Source organism: Ammospiza nelsoni, chromosome 28, assembly GCF_027579445.1.
Source record: "Ammospiza nelsoni isolate bAmmNel1 chromosome 28, bAmmNel1.pri, whole genome shotgun sequence".
NCBI lineage: Eukaryota > Metazoa > Chordata > Aves > Passeriformes > Passerellidae > Ammospiza > Ammospiza nelsoni.
Genome location: NC_080660.1, coordinates 4,663,525 through 4,683,005, shown reverse-complemented (window position 1 = coordinate 4,683,005; position 19,481 = coordinate 4,663,525). Strand labels below are relative to the sequence as shown.

General features: G+C 49.1%; 2 protein-coding genes across 2 annotated transcripts in view; both read right to left on the bottom strand.

Moving 5' to 3' along the window:
- LOC132084891 (zinc finger protein 11-like) overlaps window positions 1-19,481 on the bottom strand; it is a 479,917-nt gene that overhangs the window by 304,633 nt on the left and 155,803 nt on the right.
- Window positions 7,793-8,728, bottom strand: LOC132085108 (olfactory receptor 14J1-like). Its single transcript, XM_059490479.1, has one exon. The coding sequence runs from the start codon at window positions 8,723-8,725 to the stop codon at window positions 7,793-7,795; it is 933 nt and encodes a 310-aa protein (XP_059346462.1). The 5' UTR covers window positions 8,726-8,728.

Genomic DNA, 19,481 nt, shown 5'->3' with positions numbered 1-19,481 from the left:
ATCCTGATAGAGCATTAGATTGCTGCATTGACAAGTTGCAAAAATTGAGTTTGCAAGTGGCAGGACCAGTGAAATCAGGAGCAGCAAGATTGAAGACAGATAAGAAAAAGAAAGCAAAAAGGGAATGGTCTCTTTTGAATAAGGGTATCAGTGATTGCTAATTAATTTTCTATGATTAGAACAATTTTACAGTTGTGGGACCCTCAGGAGGATATAGTTGTTGAGGAGGATAACAAACAAGAACTACGATTACAAAATAAGATACACCTTGTATTAAAGAAAGACCTTGAGCTGTTAGCCTTGTATAGTAAAAAGGCAGAAGAGGCTTTGCGATCACCACCATTGAATTGGTTGCATGGGATTGAAGAACCACAATTTTATACTGGTCCTTACTTATATTCACTTCCTTGTTATGTTTGCAAAAGGGATAATGATAAATGCTATGCATGGGTAGCTTTGCATTGTGCAGATTGTAATCAGGTTTATTGGTATTCACAGAGGTCAGTAGATTATTTATGGTGTAACCCTTGTTCTGGAAGGTGGATTCGAAATTATTTCTGGGTTAGAGCTCTTGAACAAAGTACTGGCCTGCCAGGACGGACAGGATTACAGCTCTTTGAGAGTGCAGAACAAGTGATTATAGCATATCTTAGGTGGAAGTTACAGGAAAACCTTAGAATATTTGAAATTACTAAAGCCTCACACATCATAGCAGCTCGCTGTAAAGCTGATTTGCCTTCAAACTTACCTCATGCTATACCTGTGAGCAAGGATGCTGATTTAGAATTAGATCAGTATAAATTAAAAAATTGACTCAGCCTTACAATAGACAATCTAGCAAACCAGGGAAAAGACAGCAAAGAAAGGAAAAACAAAACAAGCAGAAGGAAGAAAGGGAGAAGCAAAGCAAGCAAAAAGAAAAATGAGGTTTGTTCTTGTTATACTGCTCAATGCTGTAGCAAGTGAAGCAGTAGGAATAGCACACTTTAGTCAACCAAGGGAAAATTTATGGGTGACACTTGCTAATCAAACTAACCAATCATCACTTTGTCTTAGTCTTGGAGGAGTCACTAACCCATTTCAAACATGCCTGGTGGGACTTCCGGTGTGGTCTCCTGGAGAATTTTGCAGTTTGATTAACAATCAAACCTTATGTATGTCTAACATGTCAAACATCACCTTGCCAGTACAACAAGGGTATACTGCAGGTCAGAGTGATGGCTATCGTCAATGCGTACTAATCCAATCACTTAACACCTCTTTGCATTCTCCTCCTGAGGAATTGGATCTTTTTGGAAGTACAAATGCCAGCGTATCTAACACTACAGCTGGTGGATGGTTTAGCTTCAGACTTTCGGGTGCTCAGAATTTAAACCAACCTAAAGAAACATGGGCCACCCTAGATTCATCCCTGAATGTGAGTGAATTCTCTCCACAGCATTACAGTCAATGTAACAGCACAAATATCACAGCACCAATGAAATTACCCACAGGAATATTTTTGATTTGTGGAGACAGGGCGTGGAATGGTATACCAGCTAAACCACAGGGTGGACCCTGTTTTTTGGGAAAATTGTCACTGTTTCACCCTAATGTGTCCTTGCTAATGCAGCTGAGTCAAAATTCAAACAGGAAAAAACGTAGCATACATGACTTAGACTGCAGCAAGATAGGAGATCCACGGTTTTGGGGCACATTCAAACAGGTGGTGGTTTCAACTATCTTGCCAGGAGGATCTGCCAATAAAGCCATGATTTTAGCAAAACAATTAGGGTGCTGGGCAAAGGATGAGCTGAACAAGACATCACAAATTCTAGACATGTTAACTGCCGATGTGCAAAGTGTTAACCACGCTGTTTTGCAAAATAGAGCTGCTGTAGATTTTTTGCTCTTAGCACAAGGGCATGGATGTGAAGAGTTTGAGGGAATGCGTTGCATGAATCTGTCTGATCATTCGGTGTCCATTCACACTAAGATAAAAGAATTGCAACAGGGACTTCACAAACTTAAGGAAGAAGACGGTTTAGGAATTGACGAATGGCTTAAAGGCTTAGGACTTGGACCGTGGCTGAGGAACCTTGTGATCTATGCTATAGGCCTGCTGGGTGTAATCTTACTGTTTTTGCTTATTTTGCCTTGTATCTTTAACTGTATTCAAAACATGGTCAGCCGTACAATAGCAAAAACATGGCAAACTAATCTCCTTGCGCAAGAAGAAAACGGGGGAAATGTGGAGAGTATTATTAATAATTGGTTAGCTGAGAAAGGCCACGCTGAAATAATGCCGCTGGTTAAGCTGAAGGAGAAAAGCCAGCAGTCAGCAAGCTAAAAGGAAAGGTCAGCAGTGACCTTGCTGCAACATGAGGAGAGGGAGTAGAGATTAATCCTGAATATATCCTGAGAATATGTGAAAAGTATCAAAAGTAGAACCACAGGAATGCAGAAGTAGGCGTAGGTGCTGATATGTAACTGACCAATCCTGAGCTCAACTTTTGCAATATGTATGAAGCTCATTATGAACTGTATTTAACCCGCTGTACTGATCAATAAAATTGGGCCTGTGATGATCAAATTGATGTCTGGGTCTCCTTCCGTCGACATGAAGGAGCAGCAACAACCTGTCCATCTGAGCCAAAAGTGAGATAGCAAGGAAAATTACTGTCCTGGCAGGGCATGGAACTTCTTCCAGGAACTCAAGGGAAAAATTAGGGTGCATCACTTCTGGACAAAGAAACAGGAAACTCAGGAATATTTTAAGGATGTTGTTGGATCATGCAGAAAGAAAATTAGAGAGTTGAAACTCAATTAGGGCTTAACCTGGCCACTGCTGTGAAGAATATTAAAAATAATTTAATAGTAACATTAATGGCAAAATGAGGGCTAAAGAGAACCTCCATTCCTTATTGGGGGGATATGGTTACCAAATATGAGGGAAAGGCTGAGGTGCTTAACCCCTTCTTAGTCTCAGTTTTCAAGAATAAGACAAGTTGTCCTCAGGACAAGTGTTCTCCTGAGCTGGTACATGGGCACAGGGAGCAGAACAGCCCTCTGGAATCCAGGAGGAGGCAGCTGGCGACCTGCTGAGCCACTCAGATGCTCACAGGTGTCTCTGGGAGCAGATGGGATCCATCCCAGGGGATGGGGGAGCTGTGGATGAGCTCCCCAAGCTGCTCTCCATCATTTACCATCAGTGCTGGCTCAGCAGGGAGGTCCCAGAGCACTGGAGGTGCCAATGTGAGCCCATCCCCAAGAAGGGCTGGAAGGAGGAGCTGGGCAACTCCAGGCCTGTCAGCCTGTCCTGGGTGCCCGGCAAGGTTATGGAACAGATCACCTTGAATGCCATCCCAGGGCACCCACAGGATGGCCGAGGGATCAGAGCCAGCCAGCACAGATTTCAATGTCTGCATTGATGATCTGCATGAAGCAACTGAGTCCAGCATCAGCAAATTTGCAGATGACACCAAGCTGGGTGTGAATGTGGACTTGCTGGAGGGTAGGAGGGCTCTGCAGAGGGCCCTGGACAGGCTGGATCCAGGGCCCAAATCCAACAAGGTGAGGTTGAACAAGACCAAGTGCCGGGTACTGTACTTTGGCCAAACCAACCCCTGCAGCACTACAGGCTGGGGACAGAGTGGCTGGAGAGCAGCCAGGCAGAAAGGGACCTGCAGGGACTGATGGACAGCAGGCTGGACAGGAGCCAGCAGTGTGCCCAGGTGGCCAAGAAGGCCAATGGCTCCTGGCCTGGATCAGGAATGGTGTGGCCAGCAGGAGCAGGACAGTGATTCTTCCCCTGCACTCAGCACTGGTAAGGCCACACCTCGAGTGCTGTGTCCAGTTCTGGGCCCCCAGTTTAGGAAGGACATGGAGGGGCTGGAGCGTATCCAGAGAAGGGCAACAAGGCTGGTGAGGAACAGAAATTTAGTGAGGAATAGTTGAGGGAGCTGGGGGTGTTTATCCTGGAGAAGAGGAAGCTCAGGGGGGCCTCATCACTCTCTGCAATTCCCTGACAGGAGGGTCGGCGGAGGGGGCATGGTTGGGCTCTTCTCCCAGGGAACAGTGACAGGACAAGAGGACACAGCCTTAAGCTGTGCCAAAGGACATTAAGGCTGGACCTGAGGAAACACTCTTCACAGAAAGGGTGATTGGGCACTGGAAGGGGCTGCCCATGGAGGTGGTGGAGTCACCGTCCCTGGAGGTGTTTAAGGAATTACTGGATGTGGCACTTGGTGCCATGGTTTGGGTGATAAGGTGGTGTTGGGTTACTGGTTGGAGTTGCTGACCTCCAAGGTCTTTTCCAACCAGGTTAATTCTATGATTCTGTGATGATTGTGACACTGCAGGGCCCTGGGGAAGCAAGGGGCCATTGTGACACTGCAGGGACTGGTGGAACTAAGGTGTGGTGGGTTAAGTGCTGGCTAAATGCCATTGCCCCCACTAGAATATACTTACTCATTTTCTGCTTTGAGATAGGATTAGAAGGAAAGCAAAGCAGGTTTAAGTCTTTAAAAGGGTATAAAGAAAACTTTATTAACAGTAACTAAATGTAAAAAAATAAGAATCAGAATAAAACTTTTAAAACATTTCTTCTCGCTCCTACAACATTTTCTTTCCCACAAAGAGTGTACAGAAACAATTCAGTCAGTTTATCCCATCTAGAATTGTCTTTCTTCAGTTCACTTAGGGAGAGGAGTCCTTCTTGTCATTTTATAGAGACTTCTCCACAAGAAAACAGTTCTCTCATTGCTTTTAATTTCTATGAAAGGCAGCTGCCCAGGACTGCAATCGCAAAGTCCCTCCCATCTTTTCACAGCCTTCCCACAGCTGTGTATATCGACTACATCAACTTGTGGGGTATAAATTAAAGGATGAGCTATTCAAGAGCAAAGGTTCTCTTTACCTTTTTCTGAGATCATCTTCATCTCTGGGAACGGAGGTCTTCTTCTTTCCCTGGGGTCAAAGGGTCTTCATCACTCCTCTCTCTCTCACTTTGTTCAAACTTCTCATGGGATCACAGCTACTTCAGCATCTGCTTGCTTTAGCAGAAATGCCTTTGCTCATATCTACAATTTGAGCACTTCCGTCCCACAATACTTTCAATGAGTTACAGGGGAAAAATGTCTGATGTATCAATTATATTTTCTCCATAGCCTTACAAGAAGATTTCAGGCCAGGACTGAGGCATCTGCTCAACCGTCCCATCTGGGGCTTGACTTCATCTAACTGACCTTCATGTCTCATGTTGTTCTCTACGCGTCTTCACTCTGTCCTTTTCTCTGACCCGAGGCAGGACTGAAGGTCTGTAAGCCTTATCTATGCACTGAAAGAGTTAATATCTCAGCTGGGGCCTGCGGATGCTCATGTGATTCCTGCCGTGTGGCGGCTGAAGCAATCGCAGTGATGGATTTTTCAGGCTGCCCTGGGGGCTGTGTCAGGATCAACCCCATGGCCGGTCTCTGGCCCCTGCTGCATTCACTTCCAGGCACAGGGCCACTCTTGGTGTGGGCTACAAGGCCGGCTCTGGCTTCAGCCACACTGGGGGGAAATGGCTGAGGTCTCAGCTGGAACACACCATGGGCTGATGGCCTCTCCTCCCCCTGCCTGGCAGCTTCTGGTGCCTGGCTCTGCTGGGACAGTGCTGGGCAGGGTCCCTGAGAAGGGGTCTGGCCCCATGGCAGTGCCCATCCAGCCTGGCCCTGCTGAGACGGGAGCCAGGCCGGCCTTGTTACCTGTTCCCAGGCTGGAAGGAAAAGAGAGCTTTTCCTGGGGTTTGTTCATTTTTAACATGTGTGTTCATGGAGACGTGTCCAGCTTTCTAGTGGTTTAACAAGGTATCAGTCTTCAAAACTAGTCTCTGATTGGTGCTGTAAGGCACACAGGAAGCTCTCAGCAGCTCTTCTCAGAATAATCACTTCTGTGTGTGGCTTCTTCTGTCCTCACCAAATGTCAATTAATGCAAAACCAGCACATAAGGGGAAAATTGTGACACTCTGGTGTCCCATGGAAGCAAGGGTCCCTTGTGACACTGCAGGATCTTGTGTGAGCAGGGGTCCATTGTGACACTGCGCAACCAGGGAATCCATTGGGGCACTCTGGGTCCTCATGAAACCAAGGGACCACTGTGACACTGTGTGACCTTCTGGAACCATGGAGGCCATTGTGAGACTGCAGGGCCCCATGGAACCAAGGGGCCAATGAGTCCCTGACAGGGACAATGTGGTGGCATCTTGGAACCAAGAAGAGCATTGCTGCACTGCAAGAGCTCATGGAACCATGAATCCATTGTGACACTGCAGAGCTCAAGGATCCAAGGGACTCTTTGACACCAAGGGGTCCCATGGGAAAAAGAGGCCTTTGTGACACTTTAGAGCCTCATAAAACTGTGGTGACCAAAATGGCCGCAAGTGTTGTTCTGCTGGACGGTAGAAAAGCTCTGCACAGGGACCTGGACAGGCTGGATCCAGGGCCCAAATCCAACAAGGTGAGGCTGAACAAGACCAAGTGCTGGGTCCTGCGCTTTGGCCACAACAACGCCTGCAGGACTATAGGCTGGGGATAGAGGGGCTGGACAGCAGCCAGGCAGGAAGGGACCTGCAGGGACTGATGGACAGCAGGCTGGACATGAGGCAGCAGTGTGCCCAGGTGGCCAAGAAGGCCAATGGCTGTTCAGAGAAGGGCAACAAGGCTAGGGAGGGGTCTGGAACAGAAGTGTGGTTAAAAAGACCTGAGGGAGCTGGGTTAAATAATCTCGAGGAGGGTCAGGGCAGACAGGGTGGTGTTAGGGTGCAGGTTGGAGTTGATAATCTTAAAGGTTTGTCCCAGTAAACCTTTAAGTGGCTTCCTTTCTGTCCCCCAGTCCTTGCTAGCCCCAGGGGCTGATGGCATTTGTGCTCCCTCAGCTTCATGTCCCCACACCAACAGCATGGGGGTGCTCCCCCTGCTCTGTGCAATGCAAACAGGGGCTGCTGAGCCAGTGCTGCCGTGTCTGTGCCTGCAAGGATGGGGCACCTGTGTGAGCTGGGGGTGAGGCCAGGGCTGCAGAGGGGGGATGTTTTTGGCAGCTCCATCAGGACGCTGTGGGACGCTGCCCTGGGCTGTGCAGCACAATGGGGATGGATCAGCCCCTGATGGCTGCCCCAGGGCCCTTGCAGAGCCCCAGCCATGCTGTTGCCTCTAGCCTGTCCACAGCCTGCCTGGGGCTGCTCACAGGGCTTTTCTGTGCTGAGCATTGGCCTGGCTGTGTTCTTGAGAGAGCCTGGGCAAGGAGCCTGGAGCCCCCAGGCCGTGGTCTGAGGCGTCAGCTCTGCCCCAGCAGAGCGCATGGCCTGTCCCTGCTGCAGCCCTGGCACTGCCACCCCCAGGGCTGTGCCCAGCCCTGAGAGCACTCAGGCCCTACAGCAACACCAGGGCCACCAGGGCAGCGGGGCAGAGCCACGGCAGCAGCACTGGCAACACTGAGTGCTGCTGCTGCTGGGCACAGCTGCTGGGCCAGCACTGATCTGCCCCCAGCTCTGCACATAGACATTGCTGCTGCAGCTCCAGAGAAGGCAACAAAAGGGGATCTCTGCAAGTAACTTTGCTGGGACATGCTTTATTCTGTCTAAAGCCTCTGAGAGAGCCCAGCTCCTCATCAACAAAGTCTGGAGCCACAGTGAATGTGGAGAGAAACAAAGTGGGAAATGGCAGAATCAATGACCTTGCTTTTTGGACAATATTAAAAATAGAAAACAAGTAAAAAGAACCCCCAAAATAAAGGAACGATTTGTATAAATGATTGCTTTTATTAAAAGTCGTTTTAGTGTTTCTGAAGTTTTCCGGTCATAAGTGTCCGCACGGCAGCCTTGAGCTCCTGGTTCCTCAGGCTGTAGATGAGGGGGTTCAGGGCTGGAGGCACCACCGAGTACAAAAATGACAGGGCCAGATCCATGGATGGGGAAGAGATGGAGGGGGGCTTCAGGTGAGCAAACATGATAGTGCTGAGGAACAGGGAGACCACAGCCAGGTGAGGGAGGCAGGTGGAAAAGGCTTTGTGCCGTCCCTGCTCAGAGGGGATCCTCAGCACAGCCCTGAAGATCTGCACATAGGAGAAAACCATGAACATAAAACAACCAAAAGCTAAGGATGTACCAACCACAATGAGCCCAAGTTCCCTGAGGTTTGAGTGTGAGCAGGATAGCTTGAGGATCTGTGGGATTTCACAGAAGAACTGGCCCAGGGCATTGCCATGGCACAGAGGCAGGGAAAATGTATTGGCTGTGTGCAGCAGAGCATTGAGAAAGCCACTGGCCCAAGCAGCTGCTGCCATGTGGGCACAAGCTCTACTGCCCAGAAGGGTCCCGTAGTGCAGGGGTTTGCAGATGGACACATAGCGGTCGTAGCACATGACGGTCAGGAGGGAAACTTCCACTGACGTAAAAAAGACGAAGAGAAACACCTGAGAAGCACACCCTGCATAGGAGATGTCCCTGGTGTCCCAGAGGGAATTGTGCATGGCTTTGGGGACAGTGGTGTAGATGGAGCCCAGGTCAGTGAGGGCCAGGTTGAGCAGGAAGAAGAACATGGGCGTGTGCAGGTGGTGGCCGCAGGCTACGGCGCTGATGATGAGGCCGTTGCCCAGGAGGGCAGCCAGGGAGATGCCCAGCAAGAGGCAGAAGTGCAGGAGCTGCAGCTGCCGCGTATCTGCCAATGCCAGCAGGAGGAAGTGCCTGATGGAGCTGCTGTTGGCCATTTGCTGTCTCCAGACATTAGAATCTTTTGAAGAAGGAATTACAGTGACAAATGGGAGGAGATTTCTCTCAGAAAAGTCAAAGCTCTTTCTCATAGACTCTTTCCTCCCACCGAACACCTCCCGCTGTCCATGTGTCTGAGATATTCCTTTACCTTTGTTTCTGGAGCCCTCATTGCTGCTGGCCAATGTTTTGTGAGGAGCTAAACCTTGACCTACAGGACGCCTGGGAGTCAGCCCTGACCCCCAGTCAGTGCAGGGGAACAGTGAGGACAGGGGCCAGTCCTGGTGTTGGGACTTGGATACAGAAGGTTCAGCCGAGTCAGAGGAGCTGCCTGGGTGAAGGGATAGGAATAACAGAAGGCAGAACGAGACATTGTGCTGAACTGCAGAAGAACAGAGACTCCAGAGAGGCAGGAGGATTGTCTGAGGCTTAGTGCAGACTGAGGAGAGCTGTTCTGTCCCTCTCTCCTGTTCCAGCTGCCCTGGACTTGCACCTTTCTGAGATCCACTCCCGTGGTAGCCTGGACAGCCAGGAGACACAGCTGAGAGCAGAGGGATCCCTGACACACAAAGTGGCTCCTGCCTTTCCCAGAGTCAGGAGAGTGGGCTCATTGCCAGCCTCCCAGGCTGCCCTGCCCAGAGCATCCCGGGCACAGGAAGCTGGGACACCCCATTGCTGTGCTCAGCCTGCCCAGGAGGAGCCCAATGGCTGGGCCTGGCCCTGCAGCTGGAACTGCCATTGCAGAGAGCCCCTCAGCAATGCCAGCAGCACCTGGGAAAGGCAAGGAGAGAGAGAGAGCCGGGCCTGAGGAAAAGCATTTCCCTGGCCAGCACTGCCAAGCCCCTGCCAGGCAGCAGCAGGGCAGGACAGTGGCCCTCAGGCCCTGGTCAGCAGGGAATGAGCACATGGCCGCAGAGATACCCTTCATCTCTGGGGCTGCTCTGCTGGCCCAGGAGGGACTGAGGGCCCTGAGCCCCCGGGCTGAGGGCTGTGCTGGCTGCGAGGGGACACAAGAGCTGTGCTGCTCAGGGCAGTGTATGCCCTGCAGGGCAGGCCCGGCAGGTGCCACATCTGCCCTGCAGCAGGGCTTCCCTCAGCACTGCCTCCCTCCCTGCCTGCCCACGGCTCTGCTGCTGGAGCTGTCCCAGCCCGAGCTGCTCCTGTGGGCCCGGGCTCCTTCCCTGCCAGAGCTGCCAGAGCCCAGCCCAGCCCCTGGGCCACCCCTGCCCTGCAGCTGCTAGCTGTTGGGTCCTGCAGGGATTAAAGAACAGCTTCCCCAGCTTGGGCACTATGGAAAGGTGATGCTGCATGGATATGGAGGCTGGGCAGGTGCAGGCACTTCCTGAGGTGCCCAGGAATACTCAGGGTGATGGTTTAAGAGTCCCAGCCAGTGCTCTGCCCTGCAGAGCTGAGTTTCCACTGTCACCAAGCTGAGCCAGGGAAAAGTGGGAGCACAGACTCAGGAAATCTGAGACCCAAGCAGGAAACTCCTGCCCTGAATGAGCTCATGGCAAGTCCCCTCAGAAATGAGCTGGGCATGATCTGGAGCTCTGAGCAGCCCTGGAGCTGCCCCAGCTTCACCCCCTGCAGCCATCCTTGGCAGCAGGAGCCATCCTGCCCTGTCCCTCTCATGGTGCCCAGGGCAGCCCCACTCTGCAGCACATCCTCCTCCTCCTGCTCCTCTGCCACAGAGAACTCACCACGTAGAGGGCTGTGAAGATGTTTCCCCAAGTGAAGTCTCAGCTCAATGTCTTCCCAATCCTGATTGCCTTCAGCCTGTCTCTGCCTGGCTCCTGTCCCCTCAGTGCCTGCAGGCAGAGCCCTCAGCCCTGCTGGGCTGGAAGAGGAGCTGGCCCTTGAAGAGCTGTTCCTTTAAAGCTCAGCAGCATAGACACAGCAGAAGGATTTTAATGAGCCTCTTGGGGATTTGCGGTTGTTTACATCAAACTCAGTCTCTCAGAGAGTGTTTCAAAAAACTTCTAAAGAACTGAAAATTAAATTGAAACTCCGAAGTTTCTTCAAGTTTTAATGGGTCCCATTGAGGGACATGACTGGGAAAAGTGTCCCCAGATTCCAGTTAGAGCAGAATACTGGAGGTAGTGTTGACAGCTGGGGACAAACAAGGCAAAGGTGTCTCTGGTGCTGAGCAAAGCTGGATGTCTTTGAGAAATGCCAAGGGCCAAGGCCTGAGCCCCAGCCCCTGGCCAGGCAGATCCTGTCCCACCCTCCTTGCTCAGGGCTCTTGCCGGGATGGGCACTGGCATGTGGGGATGTGCAATGGCAAGGGCAGGAGCATGGGGCGGCCCCTGCCAGGCTGCTGAGCAGGGACAAGGAGGCAATGAGGCCCCAGGCCTGCAAGGGTCACTTGTCTCCTGCTCCTGCCTCAGGCCCAGGCCCAGCAGCCATGGCCAAAGTGCTGCCCAAGTTGGCTCTGGCAGGGCTGTCTTGCAGCTGCTGCCCATCCCTGTGCCCTGTGTAGCCCAGGCTGTGCTATGGTGTCCCTGCCCTGCGCCTCTGTCCCTGCAGGCTCTGGGAACAGGTCCCCCTGTAGCTTTTGTACACATGCCTTCGCATATTAAAATCTTGTCCATATGGATGGCTACAGAGCACCAAAACATCAATTCTCATCCCTTTTTTCTGAAAATATAGGATCATAAGTCCCTATACTATCCTTTGGTGGTTTTCATTATAATGAAACTGACCTTTCTGAATAGAAGAGTGTCCTTCTTTGTGTGTAATATCTAATACAAAGGTCAAAATAATTAGGAGTCATTTTAGGCATTGGCATTCATGACTGTAGCACTCCAGGAAGGGACCAAGTTATAATCCATGTGTTTTTCATGGATTATACATATTATGTATTATACAACTGTTGTTCCGGAAGCTTGAAACATAACTGAAGAGGACAACTGGGAAATGACTTTGTCCTGCAGCCTTCTGGTGCTTCTTTTTTAAGAAATTAATGTATGAATTTATAACTAACATGATGTCGTTTGTATTTTTAGAGGAAAAAATGGGTCATTAAGTGTAACTAAGGCCTATCCATAAGACATTCTATAAATCTTTAGATTACTGAGCACCAAAGGATAAGTTACCATGGTATACCATGATAAAGGGTACCTTTATCAACACCATATGGATCACCCCTTATCTGGCCTTTGGACACTCAACTTTTCAGCTACCTCATACAGACATGTTCATACAAACAGAAAAGAGTGAAAAAGGTTTTTCGTCTGACTCCACCAGATCCCACTGGCTCTGCAGAGCAGTCAGAAAATACACATTGAGTCAAATGACGAAACAGGGTACTGTGGAACAGTGCAGGGACCACGTGCAAGGTAGGGCCTAACAAGCACACTGATCAGCATTTGATAGCCTCTGTCAGTATGTCTGACCCCAATTATTGTATTATTCCTTTATTTTCCTATGTCTATTTCTCTCCAAACCACCTTGATCCCTCCCTTTTTCTTCTTTGGTTCTTCCCCTAGCATTCCATATTAAGTCTAGTGAAATTCAAAAATGCTGCTTCCTTGCACCCCAGTATTAACCCTGTAACACTAGGCAGTAATACCAGCCATTCTGCAAAGCCATCTGGAGAGCCACTCTGCTGACTCATGGTGATAAGTTTTCATCCCAGACCACGAGGCTGAGGCACTCCTGGAACATCTGGGAATGTTTTTATTTATTTATTTATAAATGTATTTTTCAATTTAATATATTTTATTTATTTATTTACCATCTTTTACCATGGTCAACATGTTCCATATGGTATACCATGTCCCCTGCTACAGAAGACTCCAGTATCACTGCTCTTACTTTCAAAATGAAAACAATACTGAATAAACTTCTGCCCATCAGTGGAACCAAACTACTGAGAGAGGTCTTATGTTAATCTCTTCTGGTCACCTTATGCTACAGTGATTGACAGGGGTGTTGGCCAACTAAATATCCCCAAGGATGCAGCCATCTTTTGGCAATGTGGAACAGGTCTTGGACCACATAAGCCATGTTGTAAAACTCATCCCCCAGCTGCCCTACCTGGCTGGCCCCTTCCTTTGCTGACAGCTCTGCCTCCTGCCTGCCTCTGCCTGCCCACACAAAGCCTGGGGCTGACCCAGACTCCTTCTGGTGTTGGACCAGAGCCCTGCCGTGGGAGGGAAATTTCTTTCTCCTGCTGTCCAGTCTGGACCTCCCCAGCTGCCATTTTTATTAATTCTTTCTTTTTCTATCTTTTTTCTATTATGTCAAAAGGATCCACCATCTCTGAAACCACCCTCTCAGGGCTCTTCTCTGCTGTCCTCAGTCCCCACCCCACTGCTCACAGAGCTCCTCTGTCCCTGTACAGTTCTCATGTGCTTGAGGCCATGGGTGCCTGGACAAGAAGGACGGTTCTTTTCTACTGGAAGGAAACCACAGAGCCCCAGGATTTTGAAGGCAGATCAGAGGGAGTCACCAGAGGCCAAGGCAAGCCAGACCTGTCTGTCCTTGCAGCTTTTGTCTGAAAGCAACCCTTGGATATTTGGGGAGTTTTGGAGGTGGAATTCCATTTCAACCATGAGTGCCTGCACCAGAATGACAGTTCTTCTCCACAGCAAGGAAAGAGCAGAGCCCCAGTGTTTCAAAGGCTGATTAGAGCCAGCCCCAAGGAGGCTAAGGCTAGCCAGACCTGTTTCCCTTGGGAATATTTGTCTGGGAGCAATCCTTGGGTAGACAGACTTTGAGAGGCCAAATCCCAGTTTTGTCAATGGGCATCTGGGCAAATGGAGGACAATTCTTTTCCATTGGAAGGGAAGTACAGAGCCCCAGTGTTTCAAAGGCAGATGAGAACTGGCCCTTAGGAAGCCAAGGGAACCTAGACAGTCCTGGCAGCTTTTGTCTGGGGGCTGTCCTTGGATATAAAGAATTTTGGAGGCGGATTCCCAGTTTTGGCTATGGACATCTGGACTTGAAAGATGTTTTTTGCATGGAAAGAATAGCTTGGCAGGTCAACATTTTGAAGGCAGATGAGAGGTGGCCCCCATGATGTCAAGGCCATCCAAAGCTCTCTGTTCTGGCAGGTTTCATGTGGGACAATCTTTGGATATTATCAAATATGGAGGTAGAATCCCAATGTCAGCCATGAACCCCTGGAGGAGGAGAGTTCTTTCACAGGAAGAAAAGCACAGAACTCCAGGGCTAGATGAGAAGCAACTCTCAACATTCCAAGGTCAGCTGGACCAGTCAGGCCAAACCAAACAGAACTTTTCCATGTTCTTGGATCCCTGGGGCCCTGCAGCATCACAATTGCCCCTCAGAGGCCCTGTAGTATCACAAGAGACCTTTGTTTCCATAAAGCCCAGCAATACCACAATGGTCACCTTGGCTCTGCAGTGGCACCATGGCCCCTTGTTTCCAGGAGGCCTTGCAGTGTCAAAATGGTTTATTTCCTTCCATGGAATAGCACAATGGCACAATGGTTCCTTGGTTCTATTTGGCTCCCCAGGACCACAATGGACCCTTGGTTCCTCAGGGCATGGCTGCGGCACACAGGCCCCTTGGTGCCATGGGGACTCAGAGTGCCAGAATGGTCTCATTGCTTCCATGAGGCCCTGCAGTGTCATAAAGAGCTCCTTGGTTCCAAAAGGTCCTGCATCGCCCATACACTCAACAAGGCCTCTGTCGGGTTTTCAGGCTGTTGCTGTTTAGGTGGCCTGGAAAGGCCCAGGGATGGCCTTGGAGAGCCGACGCTTCAAAGAACGAGGAGAGACTTCTGATCTTGTCTTGGTCTCGGTGTTTATTAATTGTTTATCTAAAAGATTTTCTTTCAGCCCGACAGAGGTCTGCACAGCAAGTCAGCCATGGGCACACTGCGAGCCCCCTGGGCGGTCACTTATCTTTATACTCAAAGTTGCGTATACAATATTTACTATTTCTCCCCAATACCTTCTACTCTTATTAACCGGTGCACTTTTAATAATGACCAATCCCAAAGTGCCACCACCACCACAGAAGATGGAGGCCAAGAAGAAGAAGAAGAAGGACAGGACACGCCCCAATTCCTCCATCTTACTTCTTTAGACCCCCCTGTACCAAAATCCTAAACCCTGTGTTCTACACTTTAACTAACTTATCCCTTCACCATTCACCCAGTGAATTCCTCCCAGCCCTCATACAGGTCTCATCTCCTGTGTAGGATCAAAATCCTGCCACCAGACACTTCTGGCAACATTCCAGGATTCCCGAGCCCCCCAAGGGTGGTCTCGGCCTCTCTGCACCTCCATCCTGAGGTGCTGAGATCCCACATCTCCCCCTTCTGTTTGCACCAGGAAGATCTCTTTTACTATCCGATTCATAGCGTGTTTTAAACATGCAAATATGCATGGGATGACAAGTATGAGGACTAGGAGGACTATTAAAACATAGAATCCTACTCTTAAAATTCCTCTCCAAATGGGAGAGATGTCAAAGAAGTCTACCAGCTGATCGATCCATGATCCTGTGATCTCGCCAAGTTTATTTATGCTGTCCTTTATATTTTTGATACTTTCATGAATTGACCTTGAATGATCTGAGAGATTCATGCAGCACATCCCTTCAAACTCTTCACACCCATGTCCATGAGCGAGCAATAGATAATCGATCGCCGCTCTGTTTTGAAGAGTCGCCTGCCTTGTACCACTGATGTCTTTTAACATGTCATCCAATGCGACAGACACAGACCGTGCATGTTTGCTCAGCCAACAACCCATGCGGTCGATTTGAGTCAAGGCCACCCCTGATGCTGTTTGCGGTGAGAAAATTGCGGTAGCAATACTCGCTTTCTTGTCCCAAGAAAACATTTTATCATTGCAATCTGTCGCATATTGTTCTATTGATCTTTTTTCTCTGCGTTTTTTCTCTCTTAACATGTTCAAATCAGGCGATAGTATTGAAATTTCCCCAATGCTGCATGGACCTCCCGTGGCATTAGCAGGAATGCCGTGCCAAATTCTGTCTCCGCAAATTAAAAACAAACCCCGTGGCAATTGCACTGGGACTTGGACCGATCCTTTGGTAGTTTTCCCTATATATTTACACCATGCTGACGCATTCTTATAGAATTCATGAATGGGAGTCAAATCGACAGTTTTCGCCTTTGTGACATTCGGAGTCTCAAACTGCATGCAGAGTTCCATTGTCATGGACCCAAAAATCTCCAATTCCTGAGGTTCTGTAGAAGCCACAGGAAGTAGATGTGTCCAAGCACACCACTCTTTCACAGGATCTTTAATGATCTGCGAAATGTTAACTGCGGAGTGCCCTGGAACTGGCCATTCGTCCACTGGCAATCCAATCATGCATGCTGAAAATGGTTTTCCTGGCCTCGAATGTGTCAGGCAAATACTATCTAAATTTGCTGCCTGAGCTAAAGTCTCCCATACATTTTGCCTTGGTTGAGTAATAGGTAAATCACCCCCATTGTTTACTGTAACGAATGAAAGAATGATGCACATAAGCATCATAAAACCCATAATTCCGCTCCTGCGTGAAATTATTATTCTGTTTTCCATTCAAGACCCTAGAGAAGATTCCCCCAAAGTCTTTAGCTTCTTTTATTTTTCTTCTGAATCGTTCACTGCCGTCTGAGTCTCGACTTCCGTTTGAGTGCTCGTCTCTTTGTCTTTTGGATCAACGTTCTCGTGTTCTCGTGTTCGGAATGGCTTCACGTGCCGTGCCGACACCCACTTCAGACCTCGATCTGTGGAGATACAAGCGAAACCCTTGCCCCAAGTGATTAGTTTGAAAGGACCTTCTATTTGTCCTGTCTCTGGGTTTCTGATCAAAACTAAAGGATTTTCCTTTAGCTTTGCCTGTGTGCTATTCAAAAAATGTCTCACGATTGGTGGATTAGGTTCTGAGGATGAGCTATTTAGGAAATTCAACACATACAGTGCCTTATTTAATTTCATGTGAGGTGTTGCCTCTGGCTCACCCCTTCTCTGTCTGTCCAGAAGGGATTTCAGGGTGTGATGTGTTCTTTCAATGATTGCCTGACCTGTGGGTGAATGTGGAATACCGAACGTATGTCTGACACCCCACCTCTTCAGGAATCTGTCAAGCACCCTGCCTGTATACGTTGGCCCATTATCTGTTTTTATCTCCTGAGGCACACCTAACGCTGCAAATGCTTGCAGGAAATGTCGGCAAGCATGATCTGCCGTTTCCCCTGCATGTGCTGATGCAAAGACTGCCCCTGAGAACGTATCTACAGAAACATGAACATTTTTGAGCCTTCCAAAAGATGGATATTTTGTGACATCAGCCTGCCACAACTGAAGACTTTGCAGCCCCCGCGGATTAATGGCTCCGGTAGAAGAAGGTGGCTGCACAAGCTGGCAATCTGGACAGGCACTAATGATTTCCCTCGCCTGACTCTTTGTGAGGCGAAAGGATTCCATCAGCCCCTGCGCATTCTGGTGAAAGAACGCATGACTTAATCTTGCCTGCTCAAAAATGTCCGGCAGTGTTTGTGAAATGGGCATCGTCAACCTGTCCGCCCGAGCATTCCCTTCCGCTAAAAACCCCGGAAGTGTTGTGTGCGCTCTAACGTGTGTGATAAAATACTTTCCTTCCCTGCTCTCTAGCAGCATTTTCAAGCTTGTCAGATATGAGTATAGAACCTCATTACTGACTTCTTTCAAGAGCGAGCCCTCCAATCTCTTGACCACACCCGCAACATACGCGGAGTCTGTCACCAGATTGAGAGGTTGTTCAAACAACTGAAATGCTCGGACAACGGCTGCCAACTCCACAATTTGCGGAGAGCCCTGCACCATCCTCACGTCAGATTCCCAATCCCCTGTCATTGAGTCTCTCCACGTGATCACTGACTTGTGTGTCTTTCCTGAGCCATCTGTGAACACTGTGATCCCGTCCAAAGGCTCTTCACTCATTTTTGGTTTTGCTCTATAGCATATCTGCGATTGCAGTATTCTATGTCGCGGAAAGTGGACTGTACAAGTTCCTGGGAATGCCAACAACGCGATTAACAGATCTTTCGATTGTTGCATCGCCCAATCGAAATAGTCTCGCTTCAGAGGTAGTCTGATGATTGAGAATTCTCTTCCTGCCATCGTCAGCAACCTTGTTCTTGCCTTTATGATGATCTGTGCTGCCATCTCTAAATCTGTAAGAATTGTTTTCGCGGGCCTGTGTGGTAAGAAAATCCACTCTATGATTATCAAAGAATCCTTTTGCGATTCATCCCATTGGAAGATCAAACCATGGAACTGTGTTTTCTTCCCCAGCACTGCCAACTGAAAAGGCAACGTTGGAACAAATCGATGTGCCTGCCTTTTCTGTATCGCGTCTGCGACTCTCTCCAACTCCTTTTTCGCTTCTGGCGTGAGTGTTCTGGGAGACCGGATGTCTGCGTCTCCTCTCAACAGATCAAGCAACGCTGGGATGTCGCTGTTCGTGATTCCCAAGACTGGCCTCATCCAGTTGATTTCTCCTAAAAGCTGTTGCAGATCATGCAAATTGCTGACCTTGGTGCTGATCTCCATTTTTTGAGGTTTTATTGTTCTTTCTGAAATTTTCCACCCTAGATATTTCCAAGGTGCAACCTCTTGAATCTTTGAAATGCTGATTTCCAGACCTGCCTTTTGCACCTCTGCAATCACACAGTCACGAGCTTCTTGCAGCTCCTGCCGTGTTGACGCTGCAATGAGCAAATCATCCATGTAATGAATGATCTTCACCTTCGGAAATTTCTTCCGCGCTGGTGCCAAAGCTCGTGCCACGTACCATTGACAGATCGTCGGAGAATTTTTTAGACCTTGCGGAAGAACGACCCAATGGTACCGCTGCAGAGGCGTTTCTCTGTTGACACTCGGAACTGAAAAGGCAAATCTCGGAGCATCATCTGGATGGAGTGGAATACTGAAAAAACAATCCTTGAGGTCAATGACCACAAGCTGCCAATCTCTGGGAATCATTGAGACAGATGGAAGTCCCAACTGAAGGGGTCCCATGTCTTCTATGACTTCATTGATCTTCCTGAGATCGTGTAACAATCTCCATTTGCCCGATAGTTTTTTCTTGATGACAAACACTGGAGAATTCCAAGGGCTGTCCGTTGGCTTGATGTGTCCTTTTCGCAATTGCTCTTGGACCAGGTCTTTCAAAGCACTCAATTTTCTTCGCTCAAGGGGCCACTGATCCACCCAAACTGGATCATTGGTTTTCCATGTCAGCTTCAGTGTGGCGAGTGCTGCAGTGACCCCTATTAAAAATCCACCTCAATCTTCGCGCCCCATTGTGCCAAAAGGTCCCGACCCCAGACTGTGATCGGCTTTTGGACGACAAAAGGACGAATGATCGCCGTCTTGTCTCCTGGTCCTGTGACAACGACAGAATTCTCACTTTGCAGACACAGAGATGCTCCCCCTATGCCTGAGAGAGAGCCCAATGGCGCGACCAAGCTCCAACTGCGTGGCCAAAAGATGTACGATATTACCGTTACATCCGCCCCTGTGTCGAGCATGCCTCTGATCGCTATTGTTCTGTCCCCACATGTCAATTGGCATGTGAGCGTGGGTCGGTCTCGACCTATGTGTTTCACCCATGTTGTATGTACTTCAACATGTTCCTTCATAGGGAAACCTTCTTCGTCGAAGATTGACATGACCTCTCCAACTGCGTGTGGCGGCAACGCGAAAGCTCTCGCAACCACAGTGTTTTCTGGTACAGTCAATGGTGGACGAAGCGCTCTTGCCAAAACTGTTAATTCTGTAT

Coding starts and splice junctions, on each gene's coding strand:
- LOC132085108 (XM_059490479.1), bottom strand. CDS start 8,725: ATGGCCAACAGCAGCTCCATCAGGCACTTCCTCCTGCTGGCATTGGCA.